Raw genomic sequence first — 18,876 nt, 5'->3', positions numbered from 1 at the left:
GAGTACCACTGTAAAGGACATTTATGACAAACCATCAGCTAACATCATATTAAATGGCATAAAACTGAGGACTTTTCCTCTAAAATCAGTAACAAGACAAGGTTGTCCACCCTCTCCACTTATATTCAATGTAGTGCTGGAAGTTCTAGCCAGAGCAATCAGACAAGAAATCAAAATAAAAGGCATTCATATTGGGAAAGAAGAAGTAATGGTTTCACTTTTTGCATAGGATGATATGATCCTATACATCGAAAACTCCAAAGACTCCACAAAAAGACTATTAGAAACAATGAACCAATACAGTAAGGATACAAAGATCGCAGGATACAAAATTAATATATAGAAGTCTATTGCCTTCCTATATGCCAACAATGAAACATCAGAAAACAAACTCAAAAAAATAATCCCCTTCAAGGTTGCAACAAAAAAATTAAATATCTAGGAATAAAAATAACAAAGAAAGTAAAGGACCTATATAACGAAAACTACAAAGTATTGTTAAGGGAAATCAAAAAAGATACAATGAAATGGAAAAATATACCTTGTTCTTGGGTAGGAAGATTAAATATAGTCAAAATGACCATACTACCCAAAGCAATATACAAATTTAATGCAATTCCCATCAAAATTCCAATGTCATTTTTTAAAGAAATGGAACAAAAAATCTTCAGGTTTATATGAAACTATAAAAAAACCCAAATTGCCCTGGCCGGTTGGCTCAGCGGTAGAGTGTCGGCCTAGCGTGCGGAGGACCCGGGTTCGATTCCCGGCCAGGGCACACAGGAGAAGCGCCCATTTGCTTCTCCACCCCTCTGCCGTGCTTTCCTCTCTGTCTCTCTCTTCCCCTCCCGCAGCCAAGGCTCCATTGGAGCAAAGATGGCCCAGGCACTGGGGATGGCTCTGTGGCCTCTGCCTCAGGCGCTAGAGTGGCTCTGGTCGCAACATGGCAACGCCCAGGATGGGCAAAGCATCGCCCCCTGGTGGGCAGAGTGTCGCCCCTGGTGGAAGTGCCGGGTGGATCCCGGTCAGGCGCATGCGGGAGTCTGTCTGACTGTCTCTCCCTGTTTCCAGCTTCAGAAAAATGAAAAAAAAAAGAAAAAGAAAAAAAGAAGAAAAAGAAACCCAAATAGCCAAAGCAATCCTAAGGAAAAAGAAAGAAGCTGGGGGCATCACAATACCTGACTTCAAATTATATTACAGAGCCACAATAATCAAAACAGCATGGTATTGGCAGAAAAATAGACACTCCGACCAATGGAACAGAATAGAGAGCCCATAAATAAAACCACATATATATGGTCAAATAATCTTTGATAAAGGGGCCAACACACAATGGAGAAAAGAAAGCCTCTTCCATAAATGTTGCTGGGAAAACAGGAAAGCCACATGCAAAAGAATGAAACTCGACTACAGTGTGTCCCCTTGTACTTAATTAATTCAAAATGGATCAAAGACCTAAATATAAGGCCTGAAACAATCAATTACATAGAAGAAAACATAGGTACTAAACTCATGGACCTTGGCCATAAAGAGCACTTTGTGAATTTGATTCCAAAGGCAAGGGAAGTGAAGGCAAAGATAAATGAATGAGACTACATCAGACTAAGAAGCTTTTGCACAGCAAGAAAAACTAACAACAAAACAGTCAACTAAATGGGAGATAATATTTTCAAATAACAGCACAGATAAGGGCATAATATCCAAAATATAAAAAGAACTCATAAAACTCAACAACAAACAAGCAAACAATCCAATAAAAAAATGGGAAGAGGACATGAACAGACACTTCTCCCAGGAAGAAATACAAATGGCCAACACATATATGAAAAGATGCAAGCGCGGGGGTATAGCTCAGTGGTGAAAAGATGCTCATCTTCATTAGCTATTCAAGAAATGCAAATCAAAAGTACAATGAGATACCACCTCACACCTGTTAGGTTAGCTATTATCAACAAGACAGGTAATAACAAGTGTTAGAGAGGCTGTGGAGAAAAAGGAACCCTCTTTCACTGTTGGTAGAAATGTAAAGTAGTACAACCATTACAGAAGAAAGTATGGTGGTTCCTCAAATAATTAAAAATAGAACAACCATATGACCCAGCATTCCATCTACTGGTTATACACCCCCAAGACTCAAAAACATTGGTACAGCCTGACCAGGTGGTGGCGCAGTGGATAGAGCGTAGGACTGGGATGCGGAGGACTCAGGTTCGAGACCCCGAGGTCGCAAGCTTGAGCGCGGGCTCATCTGGTTTGAGCAAAAAGCTCTCCACCTTGGACCCAAGGTCGCTGGCTCGATCAAGGGGTTACTTGGTCTGCTGAAGGCCCAGGGTCAAGGCACATATGAGAAAGCAATCAATGAACAACTAGGTGTCGCAACGAAAAACTGATGATTGATGCTTCTCAACTCTCTGTGTTCCTGTCTGTCTGTCCCTATCTATCCCTCTCTCTGTCTCTGTAAAAAAAACAAACATTGGTATGTAAAGACACATGCAGCCCCATGTTCATCACAACATTGTTCACAGTGACCAAGCATGGAAAAACCAAAAAGCCCCTCAATAGATGATTAGATAAAGAAAGATGTGGTACATATATACTATGGAATACTAGTCAGCCATAAGAAATGACGACATAGGATCATTTACAACAACATGGATGGACCTTGATAACATTATACTGAGTGAAATAAGTAAATCAGAAAAAAACTAAGAACTGTATGATTCCATACATAGTTAGGACACAAAAATGAGACTCATGGACATGGACAAGAATGTGGTGGTTACCAGGGGGATGAGAAGGGAGGAGAGAGAGGTGGTGGGGGAGGGGCACAAAGAAAACCAAATAGAAGGTAACAGAAGACAATTTGACTTTGGGTGATGGGTGTACAACATAATCAAATGTCAAAATGACCTGGAGATGTTTTTTCTGAATCTATGTACCCTAGTTAATCAATGTCACTCCATTAAAATTAATTGTCTAAATAAAAATAAAAAGGTAATGGATACAATGTTTAAATAATCAACTTTCTTTATTAATGTGCAACATCTAATACTTGTTAATTTATTCTTTTATAATTTACATTATTACATTTGTTAATAGTACACAATTAAAAAGCAGCCTGCAGTGGATAGAACGTCGAGTGTCAATCTGGAACACTGGGGTTGCTGGTTTGAAACCCTGGGCTTGCCAGAGGAAGGCACATATGAAAAGCAATCAATCAATGAACAACTAAAGTGAAGTAACTATCAGTTGATACTTCTTGCCCCCCCCGTCCCTCTCTCTCCTCTCTCTGTAAAATCAATAAATAAAATCTTTTCTTAAATAAATAAATAGGTTCTAGCACCTGGTAAAGAAGGAGTAACTTTATATCAGATTAACCACAGACCACTAACAACTGCAAAATCTGGATGGAATTTTAAAGATTAAAAAATATATATATTTGGCCCTGGCCGGTTGGTTCAGTGATAGAGCATCAGCCTGACATGTAGATGTCCCAGGTTTGATTCCCAGTCAGGGCACACAGGAGCCCGCCAACTTCTCCTTCCCTCCTCCTCTCACTTCTCTCTCACTCTTTCACTCTCTTTCTCTCTTCCCCTCCTGCAGCCATTGCTAGATTGGAGCGAATTGGCCTCAGGTGCTGAGGATGGCTCCATGACCTCTGCCTTAGGTGCTAAGAAGAGCTCAGTTGCTGAGCAACAGAGCAATACCCCACAGGGGCAGAGCATCCCTCCCTAGTGGGCTTGCCAGGTGGATCCTGGTGTGGGCACATACAGGAGTCTGTTTCTCTGCTTCCTCCCCTTTCACTGAATTTAAAAATATATACATATTTGAAGGAACATGACAAAAAGCTGGCAGAAATAGAAGAGGATTCGCCTGACCAGGCAGTGGCACAGTGGATAGAGTATCGAACTAGGACGGGAAAGACTCAGGTTCGAGACCCCAAGGTCACCAGCTTAAGCACGGGCTCATCTAGTTTGAGCAAAGCTCACCAGCTTGAGCCCAAGGTCACTGGCTTGAGCAAGGGGTCACTCGGTCTGCTGTAGCCTCCCGGTCAAGACATATATGAGAAAGCAACCAATGAACAACTAAGGTACTGCAACAAAGAATTGATGCTTCTCATCTCTCTTCTTTCCTGTCTGTCTGTCCCTATCTGTCCCTTTCTCTGACTTTCTCTGTCTCTGTCAAAAAACAAAAATAAGAAAGGATACAACCATTGAAAGAAAGACACACAGTGTGATCTGCATTCACACAACTTTCCCCATGAGGCAATCCCCACTGTGAGGTACACAGAAAATAGATCTCAAGTAAAACACTACAGTCTTACTGGCCTAAGATGAAAGAGTTTGGGATTACTGAAGAAACTAGAAACTGAGGGAGAAATCCTGGGAAGAAGGAAGCCACAAAAGGGGAAGTCCCAAATCTATGTAAATGTCCCCTCAAATCTATGAATGATCTCAAAGTGTTCATACAAGGATGCAGGGTTTTCTAGTCTAGTGAGGAAAACAACAGTTAAAAAGCTAACAGATGCAGTGCCTTAGGAGGCTAACAGTAAGGGTAAAGTAAGTCTCCATAAAACCCTAAGAAGAGATGAGTAAAACTCCTCTTTGTTTTTTTTTTTTGTTTTTTTCATTTTTTCATTTTTCTGAAGCTGGAAACGGGGAGAGACAGTCAGACAGACTCCCGCATGCGCCCGACCGGGATCCACCCGGCACGCCCACCAGGGGCGACGCTCTGCCCACCAGGGGGCGATGCTCTGCCCATCCTGGGCGTCGCCATGTTGCGACCAGAGCCACTCTAGCGCCTGAGGCAGAGACCACAGAGCCATCCCCAGCGCCCGGGCCATCTCTGCTCCAATGGAGCCTTGGCTGCGGGAGGGGAAGAGAGAGACAGAGAGGAAAGCGCGGCGGAGGGGTGGAGAAGCAAATGGGCGCTTCTCCTGTGTGCCCTGGCCGGGAATCGAACCCGGGTCCTCCGCACGCTAGGCCGACGCTCTACCGCTGAGCCAACCGGCCAGGGCCTAAAACTCCTCTTTGGATCCTGTCTGGAGTCACAGTTGGAAAAAAAAAAAAAAAAAAAGCTGACAGAGTTGGTAAATACTTAACATAAGAGAGACAAAGTTTTAAAGTTTGAGACTTTGCACAGAAACCTCAGAATGGCCCACATATACATCTTTGGGAATAAATACAACAACCTACTACTAAGAAAACAACTCTATGTTTAAGAGCAAAACTGAAACAGATTTACTTTAACAAAGCCTAAAGCCAGGCTGTAATAACATCAAGGCTATGTACAAATAACTTAAATACATACTAGGACAAAACTCATTATCATTCAAAGGAAGATAACAAATCCATAGTCCACAAAACATATCATCCACAATGCCCAAATTGTGATAAAAGTAATTGAGACATGCAACTAAACAGAAAGAGGTAATCTAGAGTTAAAAGAAAAAAATATCTATTAATGAAAAATGACCCACAGATGACCTAGATTTGAGAATAATCAAGGATTTTAAAATAACAATGACAAATATGTTAACAGCCTGACCAGGCGGTGGCACAGTGGATAGAGCATCAAACTGGGACATGGAGGACCCAAGTTAAAACCCCAAGGTTGCCACCTTGAGCACAGGCTCATCCAGCTTGAATATGAGCTCACCAGCTTGAGCGCAGGGTCACTGGATTGAGTGTGGGATCATACACATGACTCCACGGCTTGAGCAAGTGGTCACTTGCTCTGCTGTCACCCTCCTCTGGTCAAGACACATATGAGAAAGCAATCAATAAAAAACTAGGCCCTGGCCGGTTGGCTCAGTGGTAGAGCGTCGGCCTGGTGTGCAGAAGTCCCGGGTTCGATTCCCGGCCAGGGCACACAGGAGAAGTGCCCATCTGCTTCTCCACCCCTCCCCCTCTCCTTCCTCTCTGTCTCTCTCTTCCCCTCCCGCAGCCAAGGCTACATTGGAGCAAAAGATGGCCCAGGCGCTGGGGATGGCTCCTTGGCCTCTGCCCCAGGCGCTAGAGTGGCTCTGGTGGCGACAGAGCGACGCCCCGGATGGGCAGAGCATCGCCCCCTGGTGGGTGTGCCAGGTGGATCCCAGTCGGGCGCATGCGGGAGTCTGTCTGACTGCCTCCCCGTTTCCAGCTTCGGAAAATACAAAAAAAAAAACCCCAAAAAAACAACTAAGGTGCCACAACGAGGAGCTGATGCTTCTCATCTCTCTCTCTTCCTGTCTGTCTCTATCTGTCCCTCTCTCTGACTCTCTGTCAAAAATAATATATATATGAGCCCTTGCTGGTTGGCTCAGTGGTAGAGTGTTGGCCTGGCATGTGGAAGTCCTGGGTTCGATTCCCAGCTAGGGCACACAGGAGAAGCACCCATCTTCTTCTCCACCCTTCTCCCTCTCCTTTCTCTCTATCTCTCTCTTCCCCTTCTGTAGCCAAGGCTCCATTGGAGCAAAAGTTGGCCCGGGCTCTAAGGATGGCTCCATGGCTTCCACCTCAGGCACTAGAGTGGCTCTGGTTACAAAAGAGCAACACCCCAGAAGGGCAGAGCATCTGCTGGGTGGATCCCAGTCAGGCGCATGCAGGAGTCTGTCTGCCTCCCCCGCTTCTCACTTTGGAAAAATACAATAATAATAAAAATAAAAATAATAATTTATGTATGTACAAATACATATATATGTTAACAATGAGCATAATGGGTGAATATACAGGGAATTTCAAGAGCAAGATGGAAACTTTTTTTTCTTAAATGGAACTTCAAAACTGAAAACACAATATTTTATATTTTTAAAAATGATTACGAGATTAATATAAAATTGGACAATGATGAAGGAAAGATTAGTGACCTTTAGACAGTTCAATAGAAATCATACAAATCAAAGTATAATGGTTAATTTTATGTTTCAAATTGACTGGGCTATCAGGTACACAGATATTTGGTCAAATATTATTCTGGATACATCTGTAAAGGTGTGTTTGTGAGGATGAGATTAACATTTAAATTGGCAGACTGACTAAAGCAGATTGTCCTACCTAATGTCCGTAGCCATCATCCTATCAGTTGAAACCTTTCGGAGAGCCTGACTAGGCGGTGGCGCAGTGGATAGAGCGTAGGACTGGGATGCCGAGACCCCAAGGTCGCCAGCTTGAGCGCGGGCTCATCTGGCTTGAGCAAAAGCTCACCAGCTTGGACCCAAGGTCGCTGGCTCAAACAAGGGGTTACTCAGTCTGCTGAAGGCCCGTGGTTAAGCCACATAAGAGGAAGCAATCAATGAACAACTAAGGTGTCAAAAACAAAAAATTGATGATTGATGCTTCTCATCTCTCCGTTCTTGTCTGTCTGTCCCTATCTATCCCTCTCTCTGACTCTCTCTCTGTCCCTATATTAAAAAAAAAAAAAAAAAAAAAAGAGCTTTTGGAGAACTAACATGTGGACTCTCTCCTAAGTAAGAGAGAATTCCTCTTGCCTGACTACCTTAAAATTGGAACACTGACTTTTATCTGTCTTCACACTTAAACTGAAATCGGCTCCTCCTGGGTCTCGAAAATGCCAGCCTTCATACTAGAACTACACAGCAGCCTTCCTGCTTCTCAAGCCTCTGGGCTTGGATAGAAAATTCAGCTCCCTGACTCACCCTGAAGATCTTGGGACTTATCAACCTCCATAACTGCCAATTTTTTCTAATAAATGTATTTAGATAGGTAGATAAATAGATATATAGACAGAGAGACAAAAAGACATAGATAGATCTCCCATTGGTTTTACTTCTATGGAGAACCAGGAAGCACAGAGAGAAAAAAGGTTGAAAAAGGGCCTCAATAATAAGTGACAGCACCAAATGTTTTAACATAAGCAGAAGTGAAACCCTAGAGCCAAAGGAAGACAGCAGAGACCAAAGAAAACATCTGAAAAAAATACTGTCCAAGAGTTTTCCTAATTTGATTAAAAACTGTAACTCACAGATTCAACAGGCACGGTTAAAACTAAGCACAAAGAAAACCACACCTACGCATGTCCTGTTTAAAATGCTGAAAACCAAAGATAAAGGAATAATTATTAAAAGACATCAGAGAAAAAACAAGACACATCACACACAGGGAAACAATGATAAAAATAATGTCTAACTTCCAATCAGAAACAAAGTAATCTAGAAGACATGTACCAGTATCATTAAAAGTGCTAAAAGAATACAATGGAGTATTATTCCGTTATAAGACAAAACAAAATTCTGAAACATGCTACAATATGGTTAAATCTTGAAAACAGTATGAGAAATTAAATAAGCCAAACACAAGAGGACAAATATTGTATTGAGACAGCACAAGGACTTTGGGCTTGGGAATAGAAAACATCAGATGCCCAGGAAGCCAAGTGAAGATCAAGTGGTCAGAAAAATTTCAGGTGAGCTGAATGCAAAACTGTCACCACTCCTTCGCTCCCACTGAGAAATGGGCAAGTAGCTAATTTTATCTTCCTTCTAACTGCCTGCTTACACTACTGACTGCATGTGCAGGTGATCAAGGTTTAACGCTATATGCCCTTCCTAGGGGGGCAGTATTGAGCAGTCTGCCATCCTGCCTCCACAGTGCAAACATAAACACAGTTACCAGGCAGCAAGCAGAGCTGGTAAAGGAAGTCAGCTCATCCTGAAATGTAAAATTCTGCAAGCCTGTCTTTTACAAAAAGCCCGCCTTGTCCCCAGCTTATAAAAGGAAACCAAGCGATGCCAGCTACCCCACACACACACACACACCTCGAGCCAGTTCAGACAACCTCCTTTCCTCTGAGCTACCTCCCTTGTGCTCAAGCATAAGCTTAAAAAATATGTCTAAAAATTTCTCTGGGATTTCTTCTCGATTTCTATCTTGGGGAACCCAATGCCAGTAACAGTATGATTCCACATATAAGAAGTACCTGGTACTGTACAGGCAAATTCAGAGGGGAAAAAAACAGACTAGAGGTTACCTGTCTGGGAAGAGGGAAGAATGAGTACTTACTGCTAGAGAAGTACAAAATTTCTCTTTGGGATAAAAATGTTCTGGAAATGCATGATAGTTATACAATGCTATGAATGTGCTTAGTATCAATGAATTGTAAACTTAAAAACTGTTAAAATAGTAGGTTTTAAGCTTTATATATTTTATAGCAGTGAATAAAACAGATGAAAAGTACAAAAGAGCCCGACCAGGTGGTGATGCAATGGAGAGAGCATCAGACTGGGATGCAGAGGACCCAGGTTTGAAACCCCGAGGTCACCAGCTTGAGCATAGGCTCACCAGCTTGAGCGTGGGGTCACTGCTGGCTTGAGCGTGGGATCATAGACATGATGACCCCAGGGTCACTGGCTTGAGCCAAGGTTGCTGGCTTGAGCAAGGGGTCACTCACTCTGAGGAGCCCCCCAGTCAAGACACATATAAGAAAGCAATCAATGAACAACTAAGGAGCCGCAACAAAGAATTGATACTTCTCATCTCTCTCCTTTCCTGTCTGTCTGTCCCCATCTTCCCCTCTCTTGGTCTCTTATCTCTGTCTCCGACACACACACACACACACACACACACACACACACACACACAGTACAAAAAAGAAATCCAGCCAACCCAAGACAGTTTTTAAGATAAACCTTAGAAGACATTCCATAAACTTGTGAAACGTTGAAGGGAGATAAAAGCCTTTACGTCCCCCCAAAAGGTAATCAAATATAAACCATATAACTAACTACTATCAATATACAAGCTAATTTTTATTGAGGATTAGAGAGTGTTGCAATATAAGATAAACTTTTTAAAAAAATTTTAATCTATATAATAGCTATAATTTCTTCTTCTTTCTTTTGCTGCAGAAAGTGTTATTGTTTCCATTTGGTCAGAAGTATGGGCTGCCCAGTGGCTGCACGGAGAGGCTCAGGAAAGAGCCAGACGTCAGGAGGATGCAGGAGGCCCCTCAGAAGCCTCTGGGTTCCAAAGGCTCCTCATGGTGCTTGAGGGTGAGCCTTCTGAAGCGATACAGTCAGCCTGGGGCCAACCAGCCTGTAGAGGCTGGTCAGGTTTCACCTCCTCATCCAGGAAGTGTTTCTCCACAAAGTCACAGAGATGAGGTTCTGCAGGTAGAACCCAGGGCATCAAGATCCTAAAGGGCCTGATTCAGGTTCTTCCTCATGACCATGGCGGCTTCCACGGTGTCCTGAGTTTTAGCCCACTCATCCTGGGAAGGCCTCTGCATGTACTGGAAGAGGGAGCAGCCACCACGCTGGTCTTCCATCTTCAGGAGACACTTGGCACCCTCGCAGTTCTCCTCCACCAACTGGCAGAAGTGGCCGAGGTCTCCAGAGCCATGTTGCCAGTCAAAATGAAAGCCCAGAGAGAGGCAGGCGTAGATCTGCAGATGCAGGGTGACCAGGCAGTTGACGGCAGCCTCCACCTCAGTGGAACAACCCTGACGAATTCGGAAGCTCCTGGTTGCTCGGCAATAAGAAGGTAAGCTCAAAAGCAGTGTTGGCGGGTCTCAGAGGCCGAGGCAGCTGAGCTGGCTCCAAAGGGGATGACAAGAAAGAGGTTGGAGGGTGGTCGGGGGCTGGAGAAAGGGGCGTCCCTGGACCTGTTCCATCCAAACACTGTTGAAGCAAGAGACAGATGCGAGGGACCACCAAGGGCACCGCCAGAGCATAATTTCTCCTTCTAAATTCACCAGATGTCATTACTGTTCTTTTCTGCACTGAAGTGGCATGGTCACCTGTTTGATCCTGGGGTCACTGGCTCAATCCCGAGGGCACTGGCACAAATCCCTGCCAGAGCACATTGAGAAGCAATGGCACAATTGAGTGGAACAATAAGTTGATGCTTCTCTCTCTCTCTATTTCTGTCTCCATCTCTCTCTCTCTCTCTCTCTCTCTCTCTTTCTCTCTCTCAAAAAAAATTTTTTAAAAGATGAATATATCACTTAACTTTCTTTTTGTGATTATTTACTGATTGATTTTAGAGAGATACAGAGAGAGAAGCACTCATTTGTTGTTCCACTTAGTTGTGCCTTCATTGATTGTTTCCCCTATGTGCCCCAACTAGGGATCAAACCCACAGCCTTGGCATTTCGGGATGATGCGCTAACCAACTGAGCTAATTGGCCAGGGCCAAACTTAACTTTCAAATACCTTATTTATTCAAAAACCACCTCTTGTTGATTGGTTATGGAAGTCATAAGAAATCTATAGGAAAATATATTTATATATACATATAGACACATTTTTTGCTATAAGCATAAAACACTTAATAATGTAGAATCAAAATATTTTGTCATCTGCAAAATATCTAATAATATTTTATAACACTGTTTTATATAAACGTTCTGAAGTAAAACTGGCAGACTAAACCCACAAGTAAGTTCCTCTCTGCACCCTACCAAACCCTTACCAGAAAGACTGGCATGCACAGGGAGAACAATACTGAGCAGGGCAGCATCAACACAATGCTGGGAAATAGATCAGTCTCTGCTGTTTATTTTCCTTTTCCACAATTATATTTCCCTGCCATATTATACAAGTTCCTTGTTGCTTATGAAACTACTTTTACGTGATATTTCTATTTCTCTTATTACCTAATGTGGTGTTTGCTCAGAATAAGCTGTTTAATAAAAACCTTCTAAATAAAAAAATAAAATTTTAAAAAACAGAAAGCAAATGGATGAATAACCAGTAACTAATTGAAGAGAGGAAGATAAACACCAATGCCTGGTAGCCAAGACATCACTAAGCAAACTAATCTCTTCTAATGTAAACTAATTCCTTACAAAAAAAAAAAACCAGAAGAGCTCCAAATAGAAAGCACCTGTTACCTCTGAAAGCCAAATGGCAGAAACTGTCAATAAGAAACATGTAGATGCCTAACTCCTGTCCTCATGCTGCAGAAAAGGTTAGCTGTGGAGAGGCTGAAGCAGATGGGCCCCAAATCAGCAGACATCAAGTACAGTGTGGGGCCACATACCATGACTCCACTTAAAAGTGAGTTTTGGCCCTGGCCAGTTTGGCTCTTCCCTGGCTAGAGCATCAGCCTAGCCTGTGGAAGTCCCGGGTTCAATTCCCAGCCAGGGCACACAGGAGAGGCACCCATCTGCTTCTCCACCCTTCCCCCACTCCTTTCTCTCTGTCTCTCTCTTCTCCTCCCATAGCCAAGGCTCCATTGGAGCAAAGTTGGCCCGAACTCTGAGGATGGTTCCATGGCCTTTGCCTCAGGTGCTGAAATGGCTCCAGTTGCAATGGAGCAACGGACCAGATGGGCAGAGAATCACCCCCTAGTGGACATGCTGAGTGGATTCTGGTTGGGCGCACGCACAAGTCTGTCTCTCTGCCTCCCCGCTTCCCACATCAGAAAAACAAACACACACAAAAAGAAACAAACTGAATTTTATTTAAAAAGTTCGAATAAGGCAAGGAGAGATCTCCGGTCCCTTCCTTCATTCTACACTAGAATACTAGCTATTGCCCTGCCAGAGCTGGGAAGACTTCCCTCTAACTGATAAAACAAAAAACATGGACATTTGGTTTTGTTGGGGAAACACTTGGGAATTCCCGTAACCAAAAAGCCTGATCACACCACAGCCTCTTGAAGTCACCCAGACCAGTGTTCACAAACAAAACTTCCAAATGGCTTTTAAGTGTCACACTCACAAGTATGAAAATTGCAGAGGGTCACTAGATGGTTGAGGAAACTGGCTAACATGTATTAGGGTCTGAAACAAAAAAAAATAAGACAGCAGAAAGAAAAACAGCAGATAAGAACTAATTTTAAACAATACCCTAAGAAATCAACCAAATTATGTATTATGTTAATGAACCAAGAACAGGATATTATTTTTTTAAAGTATTAATCAGAATTGAATCTCTAGAAATTAAAACTATGAAAACCAAAATAATAAATTCATCAGAGTTAGAGGGCTTGGGAAATAAAATTGAAGAACCTTCCAAGATAGTAGGACAAAAGACAGAAATGTTTAAATGAAGAAAAAATAGTTTTTGAAAAAGAAACAAGATTTGGAACACTATCAAACATTTAATTCATAGAAACTAGAAAAATAAAATTGAGGAAAGATAGTAGAAGAGATTAGGACACTATTTTTTTTAATTTCTCCAAAACTGAAGCATATAAATTTCCAGATTCAAAGTGCAAAATGAGTCCCCAGAATACTGAATAAAAAAGTTCCATCCCAAAATGCTTCGTTGTGATCAGGAGAATGTGAAGATTAAGACACACAAAAACATGGGAATCAAAATGCCAAAGGATTGCATAATAGCATGGCTGGAAATTAAAAAATACGAACAATTTCTTCAAAAACCTCAGGGAAAATTATTTCCAGTCTTGCATATACCAAATGAGAAAGTAAAATAAGAAAGAAAGAAAAAAAAAACTAATAAGATTCAGGAAGCAGGGAATGTGATTTTGGAGAGAGGAAAGGAGAATTCAAAATAATGGTGAGGTTAAGACCAGCAATGACAAGCAGAAAACCTAGTGAGCATCCACTCCAGTCTCAACGGTGCCGGGTGGAGGGATCTCCAAGGAAAACCAAACGGAACTAGCAGATAATCTGCTTCGTTTATTTGGTATACTAACTCTACCATGAGTTCCACTGGGAAGACTGCAAGGCCGCATGAGAGATGGGGGCTACGGGAATTAGAACTCCCATAGTCCCTGCTTCCTGCCACATGCACATTTCTCTCCAGCCTTCCTATACTGAACTAGCAGGTAGCTCCATGAACATCACTGTAAGAGCTGCTCCCTGTTATATACTTACAATGCTACAGAATCCTTTCTTTTTTAGACTATTTGGCTTCCTGGGAGATAATCATTCTTCATTAACTTCCTTTGATTATTTAAATTATATTCATAGATTACGTTGATAAAAAAACAAAATTTTAACTTAAAAAACAAGTAGTATATTTTTTAAATATTTGTTCTTATCCACATATAGCTATGATTTTTTAAATAGATATATCAAACATGCATATATACATATTTAAAATTTCATTTTTCATTTTACAGTCATTAGATTTAATCACTATCAGACATTAGTCTTGATATCAATTTTTAATTAAGAACATAAGAATATATAGTAACTTATTTACTTACATTCCTCTGTGTTGGACATATTTTCAATTTGTTTTATATTCTTAATGCTCCCAAAGTACCCTTCTATTTAAATCTTTGCCTCTCTAATGACAAGTTCCTAGAAGCTGAATAAGTTGAAGGCTTTTGATCTATACTACTTAGCTGTCCTCCAAAATGTCTGCCAATTTATATTTGTACCTGCAATATATGATGTTCAGTTCACTAGACAGCTACCAGCAGTAATATATTTTTTAGCACACAATTTAAGAGAGAACAAATTTGACATGTACTCATTTTAATATAAATTTCTCTATTATATTATCTATTTATGACTTTTTTACCATATTTCTATTGTGGTATTTACAAGTATTTGTATGGTTTTGAACTCGGCAAACCTTTTCGTAGATTAAGGAAGGATATGTATCCTTTTGTCATATTTATGATGTGTTTTCTCAGTCATAACTCTCCTGTAGTCACTTTTTCTCCCTCTCTTGTACTTGGTACCTAGAAAGGCCTTCCTCAGCTCAGGAGCAGTTAAGTAATAATACACGTTTTCTTCTCTCTCTCTAAGGTGGTGGTATTAAAGTTTACCTCTTAGCAATTATTCTAAGTAGCCTGAGAGCCACCCTTTAGCAATACTTCTATAAAAGCATGAAAAGGCAATGTGGGGACCTCAGGAATATAAACGTGGCTTAAAAGCAAATAACTTTCTATGTGTCTCTTAACTAGAAATATTTCAACATATATAAGCTTTCTTCCTTAAATATCAGTATTTTTTATGGGTCAGAAGCAATGTAACACTCTCGGGTATATATGCTAGTACAGCTTAATTTTGAAAAGGTTTTACTCACTTGTGGTCATGATGTTAGGAGGGCAGGAGGGGATTCCATGATCTACTGCCCATCTGTAGGCTCCTTCTCCAACTAAAAAGCTAACAACAGAAAAATTATTCTTTTAAGAATTCCCAGTGTCATCTCCTCCTACATATTCAATAAAGTAATACAGTAAGGCATCTGAAAAAGATTTTGCATATAGATATAATTCTAGATTTTTCAAAATAATAATATGATTATATGCCAAAAAAATTCTTTAAAATTTTTCCCATGTTAGAAATTTTACAATTAGAAATGTTACCATTTCACTTGCAATAACGAGTAAGTAAAATGCAACATAACAAGTAAAAAATGTTTCTTTCCCAGTGGAAAATATTAAGATATAACTTAGGTCAACATGGGTCTCAGTTTACATCACAAGATCTATGGAATTTGGTTAAGAATCAAAGTCTACGTGAATGCCTTCAGCTATGGTATTCTCGCCTACTGTAACACCTGGCATAATTCAAAATGAGTAGGTACATCTAAAGATGCACCAAAACAATGAAATGTGCTTAAATTTCTAAGCCTTGATGCAAAAGAAATATAAACCTGACCCTCAAAATCATTTTTATTGTGTTAAGTACTGTGATGTCCCAGAAGTAATTTTTAAGCCCCAAACTGCACATTTCAACATAACAAAGTAAATAAAAGAATACTGCTAGCTTTCAAATAGCATGCAGGATAATTAACCGCCCTATTTTCTAACACATCATAGCAAGCAGTTACCATTATGATCAGTCACTTCATCTCCTTCCATAGCCAACTTCTTAAAGATCTCAGCCAGCTAGTAATGGATTCCTTGAACAAGTGCCTGCTCATTAGTTTCCTGTTCCCTATTTTTTGTTTCTGTTCTTCTAATCATTCCAACACGAAAAACTCAAAGCAATACATATTGAAATCCTTAGATTCGACTGTTAATAAGAAGATCAGTGACAGAGTGGCAAAACAAAATCTAAGTAGACACTCAGGAACATACCCAAATGGTTCCAATGAAAAACCAATGGTTACGCCCAATAACTGTTTTTCCAATGTACAGAAAGGTGGGGATGGAGGGGGCACTGAAAAAAGAGGAGAGAGGGCCAACAAGAACAAACAACTTGACCTCTTCAAACTTCCATTTATTTTTAAATTCTAAAGGAATCTGAAAATAGAGAAGTTTCTCCTATTCTTGTATCAAATGTAGAACACTGCAAAGAAACCGAAGGGAAAGCTGCCCATAACATTCACACGGAATAATAACTGAAATAGGAACCTGGACGTGAGCTGACCTGTCTCGGTGGCATTTTTAGCACTTTCTTCTGGAAAAAGAATTTGACATAAGAAATGACTTCTCTTCGTGTAAACATGTAAAAGAGATGCTGAAGTCATAAATTAAATAAGCAGATCAGCATGCCCATTGACCATTTGGGGTTCAGTTACAATTTCTGGAATCAGTGGAATTTTACAAAATACTTTTAGTTTTCTTTTTTTCTTTTCTTTTTATTTTTAGAGAGAGACAGACAGACAGATAGGACGGGAGAGAGATGAGAAGCATCAATTCTTTGTTGCAGCACCTTAGTTGTTCATTGAGTACTTTCTCATATGTGCCTTGACTGGGGGGGGCTCCAGCCAAGCCAGTGACCCCTTTGCTCAAGACAGCCACCTTGGGCTCAAGCTAGTGACATTGGGCTTCAATCCAGAGACCTCTGGGCTCAAACCAGTGACTATGGGGTCATGTCTATGATCCCATGCTCAAGCCAGTGACCCCGTGCTCAAGCTGGCAACCTCGGGGTCTCGAATCTGGGTCCTCAGCATCCCAGGCTGATGCTCTATCCACTGCACCACTGCTTGAGCAGGCTTAGTGTTATTTTTCATTCCTGATTCTAAATAAAAATCAGTTTGCCATTGTCTGCCATGCAAGGTTTTAAATACTTTAAGTATTTTACAATATTCATAGAAAGAGGAATATTTGGATGCCATCTTATGAATAAGAACACTGAATATCAGACCTTAAACTGCTATCAAAAATTGTCTTGTAGCTCATCATCACACAAAATGGAATAACTGCTTTTGAAATCACTTTATGATCCTGTAAAGCTCCATAAGATTTTGCAAAAAAAAAAAATATACTAACATGTCAAGAAAAAGTCACTTTCCAGAACATTAAATGCAGTACCAATTTAAATCTCTCTGTCTTCTGACTCTCCAAAGAGAAAACTTGTAGAAAGGTTTCACCTCCTGACCTGCGGTGGCGCAGTGGATAAAGCATCCACCTGGAATGCTGAGGTTGCTGGTTCAGAACCTCGGGCTTGCCCTGTCAAAGGACATGCAAGAAGCAACTGCTATGAGTGGACACTTCCAGCTCCTCCACCCCCGTTCTCTCTCTCTCTTTCTCTCTCTCTCTCTCTCTCTCTCTCTCTCTCTCTATATATATATATATATATATATATATATATATATATATATAATCTCAAAAAAGAAAAAAAGAAAAGTTTTACCTCAATCGAGTTAGAAAAATCCTACTGACACTGCCTTTACACTATATCCAGAATCTGACCAATTCTCACCACCTTCACTGCTAAAACCCTTGTCCGAGCCACCATTACCTATTTATTACCTGGATTGTTGCAGAGTCCTCATTACTTTCATGCTTGCCTTGCTCTGCCCCCAGACCCAGTATACTCTTACCAGCCACTGACATCATTGTAAAACACATGTCAAATGATGACATTCTTCTTCTCAAAATCCTGCAAAATCTCTCATGAGAACGCTAATGTAAAGCCTGGAGTTTTCACAAGAATCTACAAACTCTCTCAAGGGACCCGACTCTTTCTGCCCCTCACCTCATCTCTTATTCCTGTTGCCCCCTTGCTAATTCTACTCTAGCCTCTAAAGACTTAAACAACCACAAGGGCTCCGGTCTCAGGGCCTTCACCTGACCGTGCTCTCTATCACATGTTCCCAAAAGCCAGATCTCCTTGTCCACTCCAACATCTGTGCTTGAGAAGGCCTACTTAAAACTGTACCCGGCCCTGGCCAGTTGGCTCAGTGGTAGAGCGTCGGCCCAATGTGTTGAAATCCAAGGTTCAGTTCCCGGCCAGGGCACACAGGAGAGGCACCCATCTGTTTCTCCACCCTTTCCACCCTCTCCTTTCTCTCTGTCTCTCTCTTCCCCTCCCACAGGCTACATTGGAGCAAAGTTGGCCCAGGCGCTGAGGATGGCTCCATGGCCCCCACCTGAGGCACTGAAATGGCTCCAGTTGCAACAGAGCAATGCCCCAGATGGGCTGAGCATTGCCCCTGGTGGGTATGCTGGGGGTATGACCGGATCCCGGTCAGGCGCATGCAGGAGTCTGTCTGGGTGGATCCCAGTCAGGCACATGCAGGAGTCTGTCTCTCTGCCTCCCCACTTCTCATGTCAGAACAATACAAAAAAAAATTTGTACCCTTATCCAGTGCTCCCTCCAAGCTCTCTCATTCTGGTTTCACGTTTTTCTTTTTTCTACCTTCGAAAATACTGTATATACTTTATAATTTACATATTATACATATGGTTTATTTCTGTCTTCCCTAAATAAACTATAACCTTCATAAGAGTGGGAATCTTTGTTTTCTTTGATCTATCCCAAGCATTTAGAATAGTGCCTAAAGCACCTAAGCATTAAATAAACATTGACAAGATATTAAAAATATAGTAAACTAGAGTGTCAATATTCCCAATGAAAAAACACTTTCCTTCATTATACCCACTTTAATTTACAAGTCTAAAGTGCATAAACAACAAGCAACCACACTCTAGGGGGACCAGCCCTGAAGCAGGATGATTAACACCTTCAGTGAGCTGAGTTATAGGTGCTGTTAAAGCTCAACACAGCCAGAGGTCCCCAAGAAGGGCTACCTGGGCAACACAGTGATGTGAATTACAA

General features: G+C 41.3%; 1 protein-coding gene across 4 annotated transcripts in view; it reads right to left on the bottom strand.

Moving 5' to 3' along the window:
* TASP1 (taspase 1) overlaps window positions 1-18,876 on the bottom strand; it is a 329,261-nt gene that overhangs the window by 224,128 nt on the left and 86,257 nt on the right. For all 4 annotated transcript variants that reach the window (XR_010725983.1, XM_066234263.1, XM_066234264.1 and 1 more), the window contains one exon: window positions 14,948-15,027. Coding sequence is in view for 3 of the 4 variants with exons in the window: in XM_066234263.1 (XP_066090360.1) it covers window positions 14,948-15,027 (80 nt within the window). In the remaining variant the exon portion in view is untranslated. The remainder of the gene's footprint in view (window positions 1-14,947; window positions 15,028-18,876) is intronic.

The sequence above is a fragment of the Saccopteryx bilineata genome, chromosome 6, assembly GCF_036850765.1.
Source record: "Saccopteryx bilineata isolate mSacBil1 chromosome 6, mSacBil1_pri_phased_curated, whole genome shotgun sequence".
Taxonomy (NCBI): domain Eukaryota; kingdom Metazoa; phylum Chordata; class Mammalia; order Chiroptera; family Emballonuridae; genus Saccopteryx; species Saccopteryx bilineata.
The sequence above is the reverse complement of the archived record's forward strand: the minus strand, read 5'-3'. Positions and strand labels throughout refer to the sequence as shown.